General features: G+C 39.5%; 1 protein-coding gene across 3 annotated transcripts in view; it reads right to left on the reverse strand.

Moving 5' to 3' along the window:
* LOC126377598 (electron transfer flavoprotein beta subunit lysine methyltransferase-like) overlaps positions 1-16,426 on the reverse strand; it is a 49,427-nt gene that overhangs the window by 3,079 nt on the left and 29,922 nt on the right. For all 3 annotated transcript variants that reach the window (XM_050025415.1, XM_050025414.1, XM_050025416.1), the window contains one exon: positions 7,877-8,075. In XM_050025415.1, coding sequence (XP_049881372.1) covers positions 7,877-8,070 — 194 coding nt within the window. In that variant the 5' untranslated portion in view covers positions 8,071-8,075. The remainder of the gene's footprint in view (positions 1-7,876; positions 8,076-16,426) is intronic.

The following is a 16,426-nucleotide window of genomic DNA, read 5'->3' on the forward strand; positions in this document are numbered from 1 at the left end:
AGTTCATCATATCAGCGAAAACTGTATACAAATAAGGGTGTATTTTTTCACAAACCCTTCTTTCAAGTCAACGGAAGCAAAGTCACCGGTTACGGCCACACCCTGCTCACCCTCCTAATAACCTTGACCTTGGTCGTGTTGCCTAGGGTAACATAACAAGACTCTGTAGGCATAGTCAAGGTTAGTTTCGATCTTTTCTTATTCGATCTACTTCTTATTCTTTTGATTTAGTAGGCAGCCAAGATATTCGAAGGCGTAATAGCCCAGTTCGGAGAAGCGTAATTTACCAACGTTGTGTAACGGGTTCGAATCTCGGCTCAGGCTCTAAACCACTGAATTCGACTTTGTGAGTTTGAATTCATGTTTAGATCATATATAATTGATATGACATGGTTTCCAGGATTTGTGTCCGGTTAAAGGTAATAGGATCGCCTCCTATTGCAAGGCACTTAGAAGAGTGAGTATATATACTACTAGCGACCCGCCCCGGCTTCGCTCGGGTGCAATGCTGAGGAAAAAATGAATTATTTACGACATCACGTTAAAAACGTCAAAAATAACAGTATTTATCCACTATTTAATGGATGTTATTATACATATGAACCTTCCTCTTGAATCACTCTATCTATTAAAAAAAAACGCATCAAAATCCTTTGCGTAGTTTTAAAGAGTTAAGCGTACTTAGGGATATAGGGACAGAAAAAGCGACTTTGTTTTATACTGGTGCTAATTCCTGTAAATACCATCTAATTTTATTTTAAGTTATATCTGTCATTTTCTTATCCGCCGAAAAGGAAAAGGACGGGTAATCGACAAGCATAAAATTTATGGAACACACGTCAATTTTAAGGACAAATCTAAAACAACCGTCTAAAAATTTTACATCAGTCAATAACCCGACACAGGTAAGTAGACAGCACGTCAAACGGATTGCATACCAGCGACATACCTATTTGATTCGCCCGGGTTATTCATTCATTTACTCATTCTTCCTAAAATTAAGAGCTGTGAATCATCCGTCCCTTTCCTTTTCGACGGATATGAAAATGACGGATATAACTTAAAATAAAATTAGGCGGTGTCTGCAGGAATCGGGGCCACTATGTATACACCTCTGCCTAATGCGTAATGCCACGTTATGTTATGTCAAGATATTTAACCATTACATCACAGAGGTCGTAGAACTTGGTGACTTGAAAATGACTAATTATAATACATACATACATAAACAGCCTAATACGTCCCACTGCTGGGCACAGGCCTCCCCTCAATCAACCGGAGGGGGTATGGAGCATACTCCACCACGCTGCTCCAATGCGGGTTGGTGGAGGTGTTTTTACGGCTAATAGCCGGGACCAACGGCTTAACGTGCCCTCCGAAGCACGGAATCATCTTACTTTTTCGGACAATCAGGTGATTCAAGCCTGAAAAGTCCTTACCAAACAAATGTCCCCATCGGGAATCGAACCCGGACCTCCAGAGCGTGAGCCTAACGCTCTAACCACTAGACCACGGAGTCTGTTACTACTACTAATTATAAAATGAATGACTGTGAGACATACGACCCGCCGACAGAATACCAGACAATTGTATGTTGCAATTTAAACCACAATGTCACAATATTATGCAATGTGTTTGTCTTCAGGGACGCTTACGGTCATCGTCCCTATTGGCTGCGATCCAGACTACATTTAACCTTGGTCGTAATATCAGTGTACAATCTTCTTCTTCTATCGTGTGGGTTTTGAGGCGAATTACTAACCTCATCAACCCTGGTGTCAGGGTTACTATTGAGCCGCCAAAGGCCCCTGACATGACTCATTTATAATGACTACGTACTTACACAGTAAGTAGTAACCGGGACCAACGGCTTAACGTGCCTTCCGAAGCACGGATCGTCTTACTTTCGGACAATCAGGTGATCAGCCTGTAATGTCCTAACCAAACTAGGGACCACAAAGTAATTTTTGTGATATGTCCCCACTGGGAATCGAACCCAGGACCTCCGGATCGTGAGTCCAACGCTCAACCACTGGACCACGGAGGCCGTTGTACAATATAAAGCAGCTACTGAATACTCATAAGTACTCACAACCCACACGATAGAAGAAGAAGAACGTAATATTTTGTAAATTGATCTTAGGGCCTCAATAGCAATACCAAGATGGCTGCAAGTCTTCTGGTCACTTCTGGCTTGAAATTCTAATCTTCTGTCTGATTATCCTCTACTTCTCTCATATTGGGTTGTGAGATCAACGACCGACCTTGTGGGTTGTGAAGTGGAATAACAGGATCATCAACCCTGGTGTCAGGGTTATGATTGAGCCGCCAAAGGCCCCTGACATGGCTCATGTAACGATTACTTACTAGCATCAGTAAGTAATAACCAGGACCAACAGCTTAACGGGCCTTCGAATCACCGATCATCTTACTTTTTGGACAATCAGGTGTCCCCACCGGGATTCGAGCCCGGGACCTCCGGATCGTGAGCCCAACGCTCAACCACTGGACCACAGAGACGATATTGTTTAGTTTGTTTTGTTGGTATTTTTGTTTATTGTTTGGTTCTTCATCCTCGTTTAAGTGCGTTGTGGGATCAGTGACCTCATCAACCCTGATGACTCGCCAAAGGTCCCCGACAAGGTCTTGTAACTACTACGTTGCCCTAAGGTTAGGCAACCTCAGGAAGAAATTTCTATTTAGCTCCAATTTGACAAATACTTCTGTTGCAATATTTTAATTTATAATAAAACTCACGTTTTCCAACTTTAAAAAAAACCGGCCAGTTTTGACAACTTTTATAATTCTTTTTAGTCATTTAGAGTTTACCTTATAAATTGTTTTTCTTTTATGTTGTGTTTGTGTCCAATAAAGTTGTTGATATTAAGTAAATAGTGCCGGGTACCATGACACATGGATAAGCCTCGTAGCTCCAAGGACGGTCATCGCTCCACGAGGTCTGATCCGACCTTGACCGTATTACTCATGCAATATGGTCGATCAACTTGATGGCAAGTGGACTTGTTGTAGCGGTCGGCAGATATGTCGTGTATTATTTTTTATAACAGGGTATTTGACTGGGTCAAAGATAAATTATAAAATGCTTATTTAGAAATAGAAAGGCTGTCTACGATGATCAAATCAATCTCATTTTACTTGTCGACTTTTGTCGACGTTTGACGGCTTTTATTGATAACGTCACAGGACAGTACAAACTCCAAAAAAAAGAATATTTATTCTTCAAATTGGCTTACATAGTTAGCGCTTTTTGAAGGTCAAAATTACGCATTATGTAACTGGCTTTAAAACTATTACCACATTGGAAGCTGTATCGCTGAGGGAATCGTGGCCAGAAAACCTCCCAGCACAGGGCCATACTCCTACTGTTCCATGTCCAAAGAAAACTTTAGTTTTTACCGCCCGTTATCCCTAATAGGATGGGCAGAGCCACAAGTAATCAAAGACAACTGGCAGCCACTATTGATACGAAGTCCTAAGATGGATATGATGAACCTTATGGTGATAAGGGATCAGCATAATAGAGCGGACATAATCCCTCTGTCGGATTATACGACATGAAAAGCAGTTGAACGTGTTCTGTGTTTTTATTCGCTCACAGAACAGCATAGAAGTCATTAAATTATTATTTTTTGCGTGACTTATAGTTGGTAGGTTGGCCGCCGCGGAGGTCCGTGTTGCTATATGTTGGCCGCATATTATGACAACTGCTTTGCAAGACAAAATGATTACAATGAAATGCCAACAATGCTTTGATAACCTGTTTCCTGAGAACATCAATAAATTCCACAAAATCAATAACGTTTTGAAAGTAAAATTTTCATGGAATCAGTTTTTCATGTGAACTACTTTTATTGCTTTGTTTTATGAAACCAATAAAATTAATGTTCTGTGGGCACTCATTACCTCCTTCATAGAATCCTAATAAAATATTCAGTTAGGTTTTATGTTCAAATGTTTTCAGATTCAGAGGAAGCATGACTCATCGCATATATTATCTCCTGAAAACTCCTGTGTGACTCATCCAAGTTTCGTCTCTTTCTATCTTATACGTTCGTTGTATCTGCTATCTCTGTTCATTGATAAGTTATCGTGCTATCCTGTTTCAATGTGTAGAAAGGATCTGCTGTCTCTTTCTAGCAAGGAATGCCGTTTGTGTTCCCAGAGGCTTAAGTTAATCTTGAGGCTTATGTATAGTCTGAGCCAACGATCCGGGTTTGGATTCCGTGATAGCCGTGATAGTGTAGTGTTACGGGTTTTTAATCCTGGTTCGGGCTCTTAAATCCAATTTGAAAGAAAGAAAGAAAGAAAGAAAGAAAAAATATTTATTCAACATACTTATTGTTTTAACATAATTAACATTAAATAATACGGTTATGAATGTATGCCGAAACGGTTCCACCTCAGCATAATGCCATAGCCTAGACTATGACGCTGGTTTTCAGTTGAAACCGGTAAGGTAATCAGGTAACACGTTAAACAAAAAATGGACGCAAAGTCTAAGCACATTTTGTAATTTTCTAATTAAGTACATATTTTAAATGAATGTGCTGAAAAGTAAAAATATATTTTTAATAAAAAAACTAAATAAAATAATAGGTAAGTATTCGTGTATGTTTGTATTCTTATATGACAGTATTTAGTATGTAGTGCAAGATATATAAACAGGTATCTCAGATAAATATTTTATATTAGGTATTACTGTGATTATTATTTTAAAATTACTTGTTAGATTAATATGTTAAAACACCGCATTGGGAAGTGTTCTTTTACTTTTATTCGGAAGCTTTTAATTTTATATATGAGTTTGATTTTTTTATTTGTACCCGGGTAATGGAAGTAGGTTTACCTCCTATTACATGGGACCTAAACATAGGCGGCGAAGAGTGCATATACTATACAGGATGATAGTGACATCGTAACGAATACTGAGGGGGATGATTTAGATCATGATTCTGAGTTAATATCAATTGGAATTATCACGTTGCTGTTGCACCGTTTCGCATCTCAAGTTTTTATGGCTGATTCCTGGTAGCGGTTACCTGGAAGAAATTGTTAAAGAGCAATAAAAAATAATTAAAAAAATAATAATTGTAAAATTGTGACCATCTTGTAACAACCATGTATCCAAGCAAATAAAATTATTCTATTCTATTCTATTCTATTCTAATAAGGCCCATTTGTACTGTTGCTAAATGTTTCAAAAATGTGCAATAAAGTTATAATATTTGATTTGATTTGACCAATTCTGCAAAGAAACCCTTGGTTTTCAGAAGCTCCTTTAAAATATGTCACGACTATGAATAAGTCCAGACCCAGAAAACCCCGTAGTATGACTCACGCTCACGCTTGACATGCTCTGAACTGAATTGTTTTAGTACATTTTGGCAGATCTCAGATAAAACAATCATAGATCAATTTGATATGTTCAGCTTTGAGTGTTTTTGTATTATTCAGATCTAAAATATGAGTCAATTCCAGATTACTGTATGGAAGTCATGTGCCGTAATCCAATTGCAATAATATTTGGATAAAAACTTAAGTACTTTTTTTTGCATTTTCGGAGGTATGTGACCTAACCTGTATTGGGCTGGTTTTCCCTTCGCGGGTTGGAAGGACAGACAGGCAGTCGCTTCTGTAAAAAAACCGGCCCATCAAATCTTCAGGTTAGGTATGCAGACCCTGTGAAAAACGCGATAATGCCAGGAGGATGATGATTGGATAAACTTTAATAAGAGAATAAATTTTGATAAAATATTACACAACAGTTTTGGTAACACGGTTGTTTAATAGTGACTAAGTATTTTTTTTTGTATTTTTTTTGTAAATAAACTATTTTTTACCCAACTGCTGCGAAGCGAAAAGGAGGGTTATGTATTTGATAACTATTTTCAGTGTATGGTGACAATGATAGGTTACAAAATAAGGAAATAAAATGGTTTTTACGGACATTTCCCGTAGCAGCTCACACAATTGCCTTGACTATGTGACCTTCATGTGACCGTTAGCCAGAGAATAATAATATATTTGACAAAAAAAATATCAAGTTTTAAGATAAGATAACTTTGGAAGTTCGTAGAAAGGGAGTCCCTGATACTGTAATGGAAAAAATGTGTACACTTTTGCATAAATAGGAATTATTGAGGTTATCAATGCAATGCAGGAAAATATTGATGAAAAATTGGAAAACACAGTCGTGGGAAATACAAGGCCGATTGATGTGGTGGATTTTTATGAGGGTTTTTGAAATTAATTACTTACTTACTTACCTAAATAGGTAAGAGACGGTACTGAAGTATCGGCCTAACTTTATATCTCGGTTACTACTTACTTCAGCGCTTCGAAAGGCACGTTAAGCCGTTGGTCCCGGTTACTACTTACTGATGTAAGTACGTAGTCGTTACCTGATACCAGGGTTAATGAGGTTGGTCATCCTCACAACCCACACGATAGAAGAAGACTTTCTATTCAGCATCTGTTCCCGACATAGTTGTGGAATGATGAGGAGCGCCTGGTGAACAACAAGTAGCAAAGATAACTTAGACAATTTCCGCAATAATAATAACATTATAAACAGGAAATTCAACAAATAAATGTGACTAAAAACCCAGAACGCTTGCTATGTGGTTAGAATGCTAATCGATAATGTGTTTATACTCGAGGAAAACACATACATATCACAATAATATTATTATCACTAAGGATTCCCCACCAAATGATGTTGTGGGGATAAACCTGTAGCATTTGCTTCATGTTTCGAATATTGAGTTATAATTAAAATAACCATTATTAGGTAGAACCATTATTCTTCATCATTATCGCCAGCCCATTAACGTCCCCACTGTTGGGGCACGGACCTTTCCTATGGATGGATAGGGAGATCGGGCCTTAAACCACCACGCGGGCCCAGGTGCGGATTGATGGTTATTAACGACTGTTAATGCAGCCGGGACCAACGGCTTAACGTGCCTTCCGAAGCACGGAGGAGCTCGAGATGAAAACTTTTTTTTTACTGCTAATGCCCATGAACCATTATTAACCAACCATTATTGATGGATGTGGAGGAAACAAGAGAAGTGTGTCAAGATCGACGGCAATGGAATTCCATAGCCTCTGCTTACCTGTGTGGGAAATAGGCATGCATGAGTTTATATTATTAGGTACTTCTTCAATAAAACTAAACCACGCTATGATGGCTGTTTTGAGATAATAAAATGGAACATCAACAAGACATCAACATACATAACTAGTCTTCTTCTATCGTGTGGGTAGTGAGGTGGAGTACCAACCTCATCAACCCTGGTGTCAGGGTCACTATTGAGCCGTCAAAGGCCCCTGACATGGCTCTAACGACATCTTACTTTCGGACAATCAGGTGATCAGCCTGTAATGTCCTAACCAAACTAGGGACCACAAAGTAATTTTTGTGATATGTCCCCACCGGAAATCGAACCCGGGTCCTCCGGATCGCGAGCCCGACGCTCAACCACTGGACCACGGAGATCGACATTAACTAGTTATAAATTAATACGAAACTTGATAAACACATAAAAGTACAGCTATTTGCTTTAATAACATTAAGCCCATGACTATATACATGGGGTAGTCGACATTAGCAGTCGTTAATAACCATCAATCCGCACTGGGCCCGCGTGATGGTTTAAGGCCCGATCTCCCTATCCATCCATAGGGAAGGCCCGTGCCCCAGCAGTAGGGACGTTAATGAGCTGATGATGATGATGACCAAATTGTATCAAAAAGGTATTGAACTTTGATAGTCTCCAAACATAAAATATCGCATTTGGCCCAGGGGTTCTGACGCTAACGTTGTTCCTGTTTAATACTAGTAATATCTTACCTGGCAGCAGCCTGCCCTCCCGGCCAGTAGAACGCCCAGAATGGGTCTTGGAACGGTAGCTCGTGTTCCTGGGCGGTCCACAGCGGACACGCAGGGGTCACCAGACGGAGTGACAGTTCAGGGGTCAGGTGGCGACGAGTGACCGCCGTGTGGCGAACGATCTCGGTCGCCAGCTTCGATAGGTCTCGCAGCATGTTAGCTGGAAAGATTGATAGAGATTAGACCTTTGACAGCATTGATATAGAATTATAAAGGGATATTTTAATTATCTTGACTCCTTTTGTTTTCAAAAAACCAAATGCCCCTTACATTCCGACGAAAAACCAATCATAAACAAACACCTTATATTTTTTAAAACTTCCTTCCATCTCATTCATTAACCATCCTAAATTCATACCAAATCCCCATTCATTATCCTTCCATACAGTGGCGGCCCTAGCAGAAGATTTAGGTGGTGCCAGAACTCATAGTGGCACCCTTCAGTCCCTTAAAGTACCTACAAAATTTTGCCATTAGTTTACGGCCACCGAAATTTACCTATGTTTTTTTTTATGTTTTTTACCTAAACCAACGCACCTCCGTGAAATGGTGTCATGATACTAAAAATAGATTTCATGTATTCTGACGTTTTCAGACATTTCAAGGTTAGGTTATTCTTAGATGATGAATTAGTATTCTTGTATAAAATGAATTGCGCAGTAAGTACTTGATAAAATATATCATTCATACATAATATCACGTCTATTTTCTATTGGGGTAGGCAGGAAATTCCCAAAGCTGACACAGCTTTCGCTAGTTCCGCTTTCATCAAAATCTTTATCCATGCTCATGGTATGCAATCCGTTTGACGTGCTGTCTACTTAATTCTGACGGGTTATTGGCCGATGTAAAATTTTTAGACGGTTGTTTTAGATTTCTGCTTAAAATTGACGTGTATTCCATAAATTTTATGCCTGTCGATTACCCGTCCCTTTCCTTTTCAACGGATAAGAAAATGACTGGTTTAACTTAAAATAAAATTAGATGGCGTCTGCAGGAATTAGCACCATTATGTGAAAGAGAGATAGAAGATCTGTAATAAATGGTTGTGGGTGTGCACACTTCTGCTTACAGGCGTGATGCTGTTATGTTTGTACTCTGTGGTTATTAGGAGGCTCGTCGCAGTTTGCGTCATCACGTCATATGACTCGGAAAATGCCAATGGACAGGCGTAATTATATCGTGACTTTGGGTATGCGTAGGTTACCTAGGAGCCGTGGTAGCCCAGCTGGTAGAACGCTTGCTTTTCACTTTCCAGCACAGGCCTAAAACCATCATCATCATCACCAGCCGTATGACGCCCACTGCTGGGCATAGGCCTCCCCCAAGGATCTCCACGACGATCGGTCCTGCGCTGCCCGCATTCAGCGGCTTCCCGCGACCTTCACCAGATCGTCGGTCGCCTAAAACCAATAATTGTATAATTCATGTTTGAAAATGATTATCACGTGCTCACCGGCGAAGGAGAACATTGTGAGGAAACCCACATTCCCGAGAACGCATTTTCGGAGGTATTTGACCTAACCGTATTGGGCTAGTCTTCCTTTCGCGGGTTCGAAGATCAGACAGGAAGTCGCTTCTGTAATGAGGAGCGGATCCAGCTTTCATGTCAGGGGGGGGGGGGACATCAGGTCGCAGGCAGCCTCTCTCCGTAGAGAATTAGATACTACTCATGACCCAACTTGTCACCCAGGAGAGAGACCCTGCCCTTGGATCCACTCTTGTAGGTAACTATTCAAATTACCCTTTGTTATCGTAAGGAAATATTCTGAACAAAACAAGATTATCAAAAAGACAAGATTCTAATACGTAAGATCGAATTGTGTCTGGACATCTCAGCCGCAAGAGGTTATGTTGAAGATCACTTTGTGTTACCGTTTGGTTACGTAGGAAACTACAGTCTGATCACCCGATTGTCCGAAAGTATGATGATCTTCGGAAGGCACGTTAAATGATGGCATAGAATTTTGACTGCTTTCAGATTAAGCTAAATGCGTTCTCTATTAACTATTGAATTGCTACTTTAAAATCAACTGGAAAAATACAAAATGTTTCTTCGTCTTGCTCAAAATTTACCAACTAAAACTTTTCCTTGACGGAAAGTTCAACCTAGAAACTCGTACAAAGTATAATTGCAACAAAAAATTCCTCTAGACTGCGCCATAGAAGTGTAAAACAAACAATTACATACAATTAACCGTGCGCGCAACGATCTACACGCTGCGTACGTCACACTGCGTCACCAAGCCACTGCGCAGGAGGTGTATTGACCGACTGGCGCATGGCGTGGACTGGATTATTAAGTGAATCAATTCAGATGTTTTTATTTCTAACATGAGTAACTCAAATACGAGAGCAGATTTTTTTGGCGTGATTAATTGTAAAGCACTACTCGGCCGGATCAGAATTTCCCTCATTTATCGCTTGTTGCTACTGTCCCACTAGGTTCCTCTCAGACGACGTTCGCGCCTAATTGGGCATCCTCACCTCACCGAGTGAGAGCCCTTAGCGCTCTCCATTTGTCCGGCAAAGTTAGTTAATTCCATTTGCGGCAAATCCACGCCAAAACTTACGTTTAAAAAAAACCGGATCCCGAATTAAGATAAATTCGGCTTTTTGGCGGGAACGGGAACGGGACAGTTGCTTTCTTGTTTGTTTGTTTGTTTGTATACTCTTTATTGCTTTAGAATATAAAGAAAATTTACATATAATTTATCGTTAGATAAAGCATAGGCGAGCTTATCCCTAATTGGGATTTCTTCCAGCAATTCGTTTGGGGTTCGGAGTAAAAGTCTGCTCCGAGGGTGGGGGCTTAGGTTATCATTCCTCGTCATCACCTTTCATCATTTCATTAATCATCAAGAAAAAAAAAGTAAGAGATGGCTGTATGGACATTGTTCCCTTTGCCTTCGGGGAAAACAAAAAAAAATAGAAGATAAATTCGAAATTCAAAAATCTTGCCCGCAGAATGTTCTCGGTACCCAATTTCGAATTCTACGTTCCGTATTTAAAACACAGACACTTGAAAGGTATAATTTCCCGTTTTCCCGCCAGTTTCCTCGAGCTGTCAGTATAATGGCCGCCCACAACACCGTGTGTACATTATTTCTCGGCACGGGCCCATTTCACACGAAAACTCTGAGGAAGTTCCAACGAAGGGAAATTGATTGGTGTTGGAATACTGTATATTCTTGATAACGTTCTGAGCAGGTAGGATGGTCGGGGAAATACTTAGGTACGGTTCAGATTTGTATTGGACAGTTGCCCTTATAAGACTTTGTCGTTTTCAGATATTGTTATTTAGCGAGTTCGTTTAATACGAGGTCTTGTTAACAAACCCTCGAAATAGACGATCTAGTTTCAATTCAGGTTTTAACCTCATAGTTTTTTTGACAATTAATTATCAAAAAAGTAGTAAGTAGTCGTTACATGAGCCATGTAAGCCTTTGGCGGCTCAATAATAACCCCGACAACAGGGTTGATGAGGTTGGTAATTCACCTGACAACCCACATGATAGAAGAGAAGAAGATAAAGGCGCCTTATAATGACTCAAGCGCTCTTTTGAAAAGTCAATCGATGTGATTTTCTTCATGAAATCCTTGATTTATTTTACTTAATTTCAAATTAAATTGAGGATACGACATTATTTTTCTTTATTGCACAATTTTACAGAAAGCTGCACATTTATTTCATCTTCCTGAACAAATGTGATAATGGTATGTGGTACGATATGGAACCATTACAACACACACACACACACACACATGCACCACTAATCTAATCTTATCTGTTATCTGTCTGGCGCCGATCTAAAGCTATCGACCGCGCAGGTTGTATGATAACATCGATAAAACAGATTACGCGTACTGACGAATAAAGTCACTGCGTTTTATATACGTCTTCACTGAATTCATCATCTTATCAACGCCCTACAAAATAATAATAATAATAAGTCCGGGACTCCATAGTGATTAGCCGCCTGATAGGCCACACTTGTTGTTGTAGTAGGCTGAGCTGTGGGCCATCTACGGAGTCCACAGTTGGCGGATAGTGGAACGGCCATCAGATATGATGGTTCGCTGCGAATATAAAAATAAGCAGTCCCCGACCAAACAGCAACAGGATTAGCAGAACGTAGTGGGTAGCTCACTGGGACGAGCTAACCTATAAAATGCTACTTATTAGGTTCTATGACGATCTTGTGACGTAGCGAGTAGGCGCCGCTACTTCAAAGGCGTACCCCTGATGCTGGGCAGCATCGGTATCAGTACTGGTTCGAGGCCGAGGAAATGGAATCTGGTAGGGCTCTAGCTAGAACATCACCGATTGAGAAATTGGTCGGTGTACTGCGGAACGGAAGGTGATTGAGGCAACCACCGTTCTACACGCCCTATCTATGGAGTAATGGCGATTACTCCACCTTTTTTTTTGTGACTTATTGTAGATTTGCCGCAGATGGCATTAATTACTTGGCCGGACAAATGGGGAGCGCTGAAGGCTCTCACCCGGTACAACGTTTAAGACAACAGGCCTGAGGGTGCCCAGTAAGGCGCGAACCTCGACTCAGGGCGTCGTCTGAGAGGAAAAATATTTGAAAGAATTAATCAACCCTAGTGGGTCGATAGCGATAAGCGCTGAATGAGGGAAATCGTCGATCACGCCGGCGGGGTCGGTATCGGGGTCCTGAAGTGTTTGGTGTCGCGAGCTGATTGGCTGCCTCTATGGCTAGAGTAATCGGGTCGTCGGGATCGTATATTACGTTCTTCGGACGCCGATACTCAAGAGCGCAGCTCTTAAAGAAAGAGAGAGAGGCCACACTGTTTGACCGCCTCTACGGCTAGAGTAATAGAGTCGTGGGGATCGCCCTGGGTCGCTATTCATATATCAACCAGCTCTTTTTCTGATTGTTTTGTAAAGCAGTTACTTGCACAGTTGTGCGAGTATCAATCGGATCAGGTGACGATGAGTCATTGCAGCTGATGCATCGCGCGGTCGATACATGCGTTACTTGATCTTCAAGTGTTTCTTGAGAACTCTACTTGGAATGAAACATACTATACTCACGCTTATTTTCAACCGGGATAACCAGAGACTGTTTATGTATATAGGCTGTTTATGTATGTTATGTAATTCAATACAGTCCATTTTTATGACGACGGAACGGAGCAGGTATATGCGTTTAGGGTGAGAGATGTTTGTGTGTGCGGTTGTGCAAAGTAAAGTTCCCACCTGTCTTCTAAACTAATGATTCGATTTTGATGCGGTTTTCAATAACGGATTTGTGTTTGATGAGTTCATGTTATTTAACAATCTCGAAGAGTTTTATTTACCGGAGCAACCATCGCCTCCAAAATGTTTTTTTTTTCGAAGTATATTTATGAATTCAAAATTCAAATTCAAAAATATCTTTATTCAGTAGGTAACATAGTTACACTTTGAATCGTCAATTTTTACATAACGAACGTCTCATCCGCCTAAAACTACTGCAGCTTCTCACAACCTGTATAGCCGGGGAAAAGAAGCTGCAAGAAAAACCTCGGCACAGGGCCCTAGACGTTCTTTAAAAAAATAATCATAAAATATTGGTATACAATTGAGATTAAAAGAAAATCATTTAACTGCATCCTTTTCTTGACTATTATGATAACATTATTATGTTGCATAATTATTTATTATTTGCATCGATTAATTGGTCCATTAATTACAAAAGAAACGTTTAGTTTTCCAATACAATTTTCCTGCGAGTTTCCCATTCGTATACCACGTATTGCTTTTCCTTACAGTATTTCTGTTTCTGTTGAAAATCTAAAAATACATCATTTCAGTCGTTGACCGAAAATTGGCAACGAACCAGAGAACAAAAATACTTACACGGAAATGCAATTTAACTGGATACCCTCAGGATTGTTGTCTAAAATTTTGTACCGGGCCCTTAGCGCTCCCCATTTGTCCGGCCAAGTAGTTAATGCCACTTGTTTTTTTGACGTGGCTACAGTAAGCCATATAAAAAGGATATGCAATTTTCATACTGTTTCCAACTATGAAGAAACAACAATAACTTTGTGATCCCTAGTTTGGTTAGGACATTACAGGCTGATCACCTGATTGTCCAAAGATAAGATGAACCGTGCTTCGGAAGGCACGTTAAGCCGTTGGTCCCGGTTATTACTTACTGATGTAAGTATGTAGTCTTTACATGAGTCATGTCAGGGGCCTTTGGCGGCTCAATAATAACCCTGACACCAGGGTTGATGAGGTTGGTAATCCACCTCATAACCCACACAATATAAATATAATAAAAAAATAGGTTTGTTTTTTTAAAAACGATATTGTTATTATAAAAACTATTCTGTTTCCTTATTATTATACTAATACAGATACATTGGCAATCAATAGTTTATCTATACGCAGAAAGATGCTACGCAGTTAAATGATTGAAATCGAATCCGACTTGCAAAAGTGGGAGGACATACTGCGCAGATTTTACGCACAACAATTAACTGTTGTTGCCGGGAAATGCAAGAGGGGGGGTTGAACCTTAATCGTCAGAATGTCTGGTTACTCGTATTCTGTCGGCGTAGTTTTTTTATTTATAATAGCCAAGTATATTGGCTCAACTATGCCTGATGGTAAACATATAGAAGCCAACGACCCCTGACAAGCCTCATGTAACGACTACGTGCTTACATAGTAAGTAGTAGCCGGAATTAGTGACATACGACCTTATCATCGATGTCCGTACTTCACTCATTACTCAGGTCTCACAGAATACCAGCGTCGCGGCTCACGCCGCGGCATAAGCTGAGTGAGGACCTTTTATACGGGACATCATCCACTACACATGGGTAAGCCGACATGACGTCACATTTTAATTTAGGTATAAGTTTCTGTGTTCGTTTTCCATGTTTCTATATAAAAAAACATTTCGTGTGTGCGTTGACTTTTTATGTGATGTCATTATAATGTATATATATAAACTTGATAAAGGTCGTAACTGTATTGGAGTTTTCTTAGACCTAGCTAAAGCATTTGACACCGTTTCTCCCAAAATTCTTTTAAGTAAAATAGAGCGTTCTGGAATCAGAGGTCTTGCTCTTAATTGGTTTAACAGTTATCTCTCGAACCGGAAACAATTAGTCAGAGTCGGATCTTACAGCAGTGACCCCCTCCCTGTTCACTTTGGTGTTCCCCAGGGGAGCATCTTGGGTCCTACACTATTTATAATCTACATGAATGACATTCACAATGCTAAACTTAAAAATGCCGATATAATATGTTACGCAGATGACACAGTTATAATCTTTGACGGAAAAACCTGGAAGGAGACACACCAATCTGCGGAAAATGGATTGTGTATTATTAATAATTGGCTGCAAAATAATCTGCTAACATTAAATAATAAAAAAACTAAATTCATTTGCTTTCATAAAACAGCCGCATCCGAACCTATCGAATTAAAAGATATTAAAATACACACTTGTGATCCTTCCCCCTGCCACTGCGACTGTATCCAACGTACTAACGTAATTAAATATCTCGGTGTACTAATAGATGACAACCTAAACTTCAAAGCACACATACAATGTCTAGCTAAGAGAATTAGAAAGACTATAGGCGTAGTTAAAAAACTGAGAGAAATAGCGGACACAGCTTTATTAAAAATTGTTTACTCGGCTATATGTCAATCAGTTGCAAGTTATTGCATCTCAGTATGGGGTAGTGCAGGAAAATCTATTCTCTTAGACGCTGAAAGAGCACAAAGATCTGTATTGAAAGTCATGTTAAGAAAACCTTTTAGATATCCCACACGCGAGCTTTATAAAGAAGCGAATGTACTCTCTATACGCCAGTTATTCATCCTTAAAGTATGTACCACCACTCATAAACTTATCATCAACTCCGAGGAATACGATAAAATGTTAGACAAACGAGTTTTTAGTATTCCACTGCCTACTGTCAATACCTCTTTCGCAAGGAGGTTTGGTGATTTTATGATAGCACACACATATAATGCAGCATTAACTCTATGTTGCTTTAAACATTGTACCACCATAGAAACAAAAAAGTTATTAATAAAATCTTTACTTTCCTTAGATTACGAATCAACAGAAGAGCTTTTAAAATAGAATACTTATTTTTATGTTTCTCCTTTAAGTACATCTTTTTCTAAATATTTTTCTTATACTTACCCACTGTATTAATAATAATAAGTCTTATTAAAAAGGATGCCTAATTTAATTTAAGGATAAATTGTAATTTCCTATTTAATTGGTTCCCCAAGACACAGGCTTAGCCTAGTTTGGGGACCCCTGTTTAATTAACCAATGTTATAATCTGTATTTTTGTAATTGCACTTGTTTTTATTGTTTAACTATATATTGTCATTGTGTTGTTGTAAGTTTTGTGCAATAAAGATTATTATTATATTATTATTATTATTATATGTAATCCGTGTCTGTGGTGTCCTAAATAATAAATGTTTTTTTCTTTCTTTCTTCATCATCCCCCTA

Source organism: Pectinophora gossypiella, chromosome 23 (assembly GCF_024362695.1).
Source record: "Pectinophora gossypiella chromosome 23, ilPecGoss1.1, whole genome shotgun sequence".
Classification (NCBI taxonomy): domain Eukaryota; kingdom Metazoa; phylum Arthropoda; class Insecta; order Lepidoptera; family Gelechiidae; genus Pectinophora; species Pectinophora gossypiella.